This window comes from Populus alba, chromosome 13, assembly GCF_005239225.2.
Source record: "Populus alba chromosome 13, ASM523922v2, whole genome shotgun sequence".
Classification (NCBI taxonomy): Eukaryota; Viridiplantae; Streptophyta; class Magnoliopsida; order Malpighiales; family Salicaceae; genus Populus; species Populus alba.
The window spans coordinates 13,467,690-13,473,554 of record NC_133296.1 but is presented as its reverse complement, the minus strand read 5'-3'; the positions used below and the strand labels follow the sequence as shown (position 1 = coordinate 13,473,554).

At 31.9% G+C, this 5,865-nt stretch overlaps 1 protein-coding gene across 2 annotated transcripts; it reads right to left on the bottom strand.

The window, feature by feature from the left end:
- Window positions 1-3,749, bottom strand: LOC118050426 (uncharacterized). 2 transcript variants are annotated; one of them, XM_073404156.1, is made up of 5 exons: window positions 3,499-3,749; window positions 2,539-2,673; window positions 1,363-1,449; window positions 551-686; window positions 1-260 (listed from the first exon to the last, which is right to left on the bottom strand). In XM_073404156.1, the coding sequence occupies exons 1-5, from the start codon at window positions 3,625-3,627 to the stop codon at window positions 250-252; spliced, it is 498 nt and encodes a 165-aa protein (XP_073260257.1). In that variant the 5' UTR covers window positions 3,628-3,749; the 3' UTR covers window positions 1-249. The 2 variants fall into 2 exon arrangements, with proteins under 2 accessions (XP_073260257.1, XP_034916664.1); XM_035060773.2 differs by having other exon boundaries at window positions 1-300; window positions 445-686; window positions 3,499-3,748.
- Between the last annotated feature and the right edge of the window lie 2,116 nt (window positions 3,750-5,865).

Below are 5,865 nucleotides of genomic sequence, written 5' to 3'. Positions count from 1 at the left end.
TTCACAGAAATTTGTTCCATACTTTGTTAAAGCATATGATCAAGATAGAGTTTCCATTGAAGACCAGACCCGTAGGTATGTATATATGTGGAAAATTACAACAGAAACTGAATATGCAGACGGTCCAGCATAAACACAAAGCATATCTAATTGATTTTCACCCACAAATGGGCCTAGATCCACTAGTATATGATTCTGTCGATTTGAGAATTGGAAACTTCATAAGCACTTGATGTCTGGCCGCACGAGTTAATTGAAGCCTCTGTACAAAGTATTCAGTTCTCGACCATTGTCGGGGTTCTGTAAATGCAAACAGAGAATTTGAGGAACAGAGTATAGCCTATTCGCAAAGAAGGTAGGTATATAATATACAAACGCAATAGATCAAGGAATTGAAGTTCAGCCAACGTAGAAAATATGAAGTATATGGAAGGAGAAAATTACTTTCCCTAGCGAGGAGCAAGGGTGCAAAGTAAGTTAGGTCAGTTCTTCCAGTAAACTTCTTGCTCTACTTAGTTTTTGAGTGATCAAGTTGGCTTTCCATTTCCACCTTCAGTAGCATGGCCATGCTTGAAATGGGAAAACCCACCAAGACCTCGTCCTCCAGCAAGTTGTTCCACCTCATCAAGCTTCTGTTTGAGAACCTGAATTTCTTTTGCTAATTCTTCATCTCTTTGCATCATCGCCTGTGACAGATAGTAGGAGAAACTTAGTTCTAAAGTCAAATAGACGGGGGATTTAATGTCTGTATATTCCTAAAGTTAATGGCAACAATAAATTGGCACAATAATTAGAAGTCCACCCATGTTTCAGGGCTCTCATTCCCCCGCTTGTGTTCACTGTAATTCTTTGCTTTAGTTTCCTTCTTATACAAAAAAGAAAAAAGAAAAGAAAAAGAAACCAAGACTGCATAATAAGAAAAATTAAGATGTATTTTAAACACTTCAAAACATAAAAGATCTGCAGTTCTGTGCAATGAGCCAACAAGATACTCCACATCAGTCACAAAGAAAAACTGCAGATAAAAAAATATAATTGCAAAATCAGCTAGGCCCAATACTTTTGATTCGAATACCTCCACCAATATTTCTATGTTTACAAAGGCATCCATTGCTTTCTACATCCTAGTCTTCATGGTACCAGCAATCCCTTTATCTATACAAGAGATGGTACACCCAATATCCACTATAAACCATCTCTTCTCAACCATCTATCCTCCAAAATGGCAAGAAGCAAAAAAGAATAGAAAACACAACGAGCAAAGTATAATAAGAGGAAGCATCTTAAAAGATGCCTAAGAATGTGAATAGAAGTGTAATTTCAAAATACACTAGCAATAAGCTAAATCAAGGAATAGCATACCTCAATTTCCTGTCTTTGCTTCTCCTCCTTTCGCGCTTCAGATCTGGAACTTCTTTGCACCTCGAAAATAACAGCAGCTCCAGCAACCTGATAATGTTTATATATGTTTAGCCAGCTTATAGAAAAGAAAGTTTGTACAGTTTAACACGAGCATTCAAAAATCACCATGCAAATAACATAGATGAAGGTCAAATTGACTTCTGGACAGGTCAGCTACAATGTTTCTTGGGCTGATAATGTTATAGGTACGACGATAGCAAATTTGGTGCAAACCCACAGGTCTGCTTCCAACTTGCCTTTACAAGTAGTCAGGGACGAAGCTACATTTTGGAGAAGGGGTCAATTGCCTCCCTTAATTTTGTGACCCCCCCCCCCCCCAAGTCATTGTAAATTATCTTTTTACACTAAGGAAATTAAAAATGCATCAATTGCCCCACCTTAATTTTTGTAACTTCTCCCATTAGTCCTTATATTTCTTTTTTATCTTTTCACATAGTTCCATATAAAAAATGCATCAATTCCCCCAGAATTTCCATTTTTCTTGTCAATGAAAAAATATTTCTAGCTTCACCACTGCATGTAGTAAACAGGTATCAATGATTAATTTTATTTGAAACTATATTGGTTTCATTTCTTTGATCCATTCACAGAAAGGTTAGGAAACAAAAATTCTTCACTGAAATGAGCCCAAAATGAGTATAACAAGCCTCCTGGTGCATTCACACACTATGGCATAGATATCAAATTGCAGTAGCCCTACGATAGTGGAAATTGGATACCCACATGGTCAAGTAAATCAAAATGTGCATGTGTTTTTTTAAAAGCAACAATAACATTAAAATAAAAAAACAACTGGCAACTTCTGATAACCCAATAACCAGAAAGGCTATTTTATCACCATAGTGTGTACAACATCATACCAGGCCCATTTCAATGATTGTAACTTGTGACTAGTCCTTACAGGATAGACACATCGCAGGCTGTGACAAGAGGTATTAGAACCAACCAACTAGTATCTCCATAGTCTCAGTACAAAAGCATGCAGCTCAGACTCATTCATGTATAGGAAGCATATACAAACACAACACACACATACAATAAACTTTTCCTACCATGGTAATGCTTGATTTTTCAGATCCAAATTACACAAACAATAAAGGCAGGAAATGCCAGTACCGAAAACACAAAGAATTCCCCAATAAGATCTGCAGCAGCTTGGACAGCCTTCTCCTCATCCAATGGTCGTATTACAGCATCAACTGAATGGCCATAAATACGTCTTTGCATTTTTGTTGTGAATCTATGATTTGCCTGATTCAGTCACAAAATGAACATATTTCTTACTTTCTTTTTTTCAAACAAGAGAAGAGAAATCATGAATTACAACAAAACAAGTTTCCAGGGACAAAAGACACAATGAAGTGCAGTGCAAAAATAGATAATGATTTTCAGCTTAACATCGCATTTCATTGCAAACATAGACATTTCTTCAGCTTAACAACAAAAACGTTTCCACCTAATCATACGCAAGGTAAACATATTTCATGTGAATTCCCTGCCCGTAAAGTAAGAGAAAAGAATCAACCTTGAATGGATAAAAACTTTCCATGCTATAGGAGGCAGGCAGGCAGAGTACACAAATAAAATGGCCATAGCATGTATGTATTATAGTGATTACCTACTGAATGTAATAAAGGCCACAATTACAAATGATCTGGCATTGATTATAGTGAATCAAATCTTAACAGAGCAATACTTAACAACATAACCTTGCTTACGCAACAGGGTTGTAGTACCACTAATGAATCTATACACCAAGTTCAAGACCATCAACCCTGTATTAATAAAAAAAAAACAAGAAATAAACCAGAAAACAAAAGGTACCCATTAACAAGAACACATTCTTAGACAAAACCCTCCGATCAATTAATTTGATGAAGTTACATTTACCAAGTTCAAGACCAACCCATTATTTAGAAACACAGTATCAGTGATCAAGCAACCAGCCAACACAATTAATGCCAAAAAACACTATAAATTAGAAAAGAAAAGGTATGCCATTAACAAGAACAAATTTTTAGACAAAACCCATAAAGCAAATAACTTAAAAATGTAAAGAAAAGAAAAAAAGAAAACCTGGGCCATGTTGATGATGAAGTGACGGAACTTAGGGTGCAACCCTGCTTCCTTCTTGAGACGATTAGCAATGGGCTTGCAAAATGTTTTGAGAGCAAGGGTTCCTAGCTTTACGACTGGTAATATCATACTAAATGTACCTTTTTACGTTCTTTAGCGTTGTTTCTTCTTCTTGAGCGAGCCGTCCTTTCCCTCTATAGCAGTCACAAAATGAAAATATTTCTTACATTCTTTAATTCCAGGCATGATGCTAATTAGACAAGCTCCCACTTCTCTAAAAACTTTCCCAAATGCTAAAACCCAAGCTGGTTGGTCCATTGGGCCAGCTTCAGGTTTGGTTTCATGTAAGTATAGGTTTAGGTTTTATTAGATAGGTAGTTCATGTATACCTACCGTGTGTCAAATAAAAAAAAAAATTAATATTAAAAAAATTATTAAAACAATATAATCCAAGTTAAACTGAGTTAGTTTGATTAATTTACGACCTAGAATAACAAACCAGGATAATCTATACTTTTCATATAAAGGAAATAGAAAAAAATAATAAAGTTGAAGACAAAATAATATAATGTTAAATAATAAAATTTTAAAAAACAAACTCGAGGCAATTTAGGCTCACTCGACAACCTGTTACCTATGATATGAGATCAGCTAAAAAATATTTTTTGTAAAAAACCAAAAGTCTAAAGTTAAATTAACAAAAAAATTCGAGTAAACTTAAGCTAACTTGACTAATCCACAACTTGGATCAACTCAATAGAAAGAAAAGCAACAACAATTACAAGGCTTAAGGCCCAGTAATCTAATATCAAAAAATAAAATTAAAAAAAAAATTAATTTAAAAAAAAACATTGAAAAAAAAAACTTGAGTCAACCCAAGTTAACTCGATTATCCGTGACCAGGGATATAAGATCAGAATAAAAAAATTACTTTTCTTAAAAAAAGGACCTGGAAGAAAAGAATGAAGTAAAATAAAAACAAATGTAAAAAAACTCGAGTCAACCCGGGTTAACTTGACTGACTCGCAACCCGGTATAACCTTATATAAAAAAACAAAAAAATCACAAAATCCAGGGCCAATACTATAATTTTAAATGATAAAAAAAAACATTGAAAAAAATTCAGAGACCTTGGAATAAACTGCATGTCCTCGTTCAAGGTGGAACAATAACTATAAAGTATTTAGATATTTTTTAATTTAATAGTATTTAATATAATATGTGTTTTTATTTTTAAATATTTTTTAATGAATATATTTGAGTTTAATAAATAAAAAAACAAAGTATGAAATTATATTTTATATCACATGAAAATTCAATAAGAAGAGGCAATAACAGGAAGAAGTTAATAATTGACAATGAAAAGTGTTCGAGCAATATGAAGATCGGAAGGATATTCCATTTTAGTTAATGAGTCGATAATATTGATGAAAAAACTTTATTATTCTTTACTTGATATTTATTCTTTGTATTTTTTATTATATAATCTCAAATATTAATTTTGATGAGTTGAAATCTAAAAATAAATTTATATAAAAAATATAAGATCAGGAGATGAATTATTCCATATGTTTGTACCACATCAAAAGGATAAGAAATTACTTTTTTTTTTTTTGGTTACGTTCAAGAATTCTTATCAACTTAGAAGTGAGACACAATAAGTCAAAAACAATATAAATTATCAATCACAGATCCTTTTTATTTTTTTAAAAGAAAAGGATTGGTGTTATATCAATCCCTTTTTGTGTCATCGATATAAGACTTTTGAAAACTATAATCTATATATCTGAATTTGATTAATTATTAATCATTTATTATTGTAAAACTTTTTTAATAATTAATTGTTATCTTTTTAACGTTATTGGAGAATCATTATCGTTTACAATAGTGATTACTTATGATACTACTTTTTTAAAAATAAAAAATGTGAAAAATAATCATTAATCTATCTTTGAGGCTGGATGAAATTTCAAAAATAACCATTAACTACCTATCTATCTCTTTGATTAATTTTGTATAGTATGTCAAAACATAAGATAGGTGGTGGTTTCAGGATTGTGCTGTGTCGCCAACCGTTAAATTTTTTCTAACATATAATATAATAAAAGGATGATAACATTTTAAAAGAGTTTCAAAATTTTGGAATGAATCGAATGAGTTCAATAATTCTAGTTAATTAATAATATGATGAAAAAAACCAACAATAATTAAAAAAAAAAAAGGTTAATGACTAATCAAGAAAAAATAAACACTTGACAATATCATGACATGAAAAGATACTCTCTAAATATTTTTAAAAAATCTCAACGATCTTATTTAATAATAAAATAAAAATTGACATGATAATCTTATAAAGAGAAAAAAAAA

Bases quoted from the DNA above. Each gene is read 5' to 3' on its own strand.
- LOC118050426 (XM_035060773.2), bottom strand. From the start codon at position 3,627: ATGATATTACCAGTCGTAAAGCTAGGAACCCTTGCTCTCAAAACATTT. The intron at 1,450-2,538 runs GTACTGGCATTT...AAACATTATCAG, and splicing joins GGGAATTCTTTGTGTTTTCG to GTTGCTGGAGCTGCTGTTAT. The intron at 687-1,362 runs GTATGCTATTCC...TATCTGTCACAG, and splicing joins AGCAAAGACAGGAAATTGAG to GCGATGATGCAAAGAGATGA.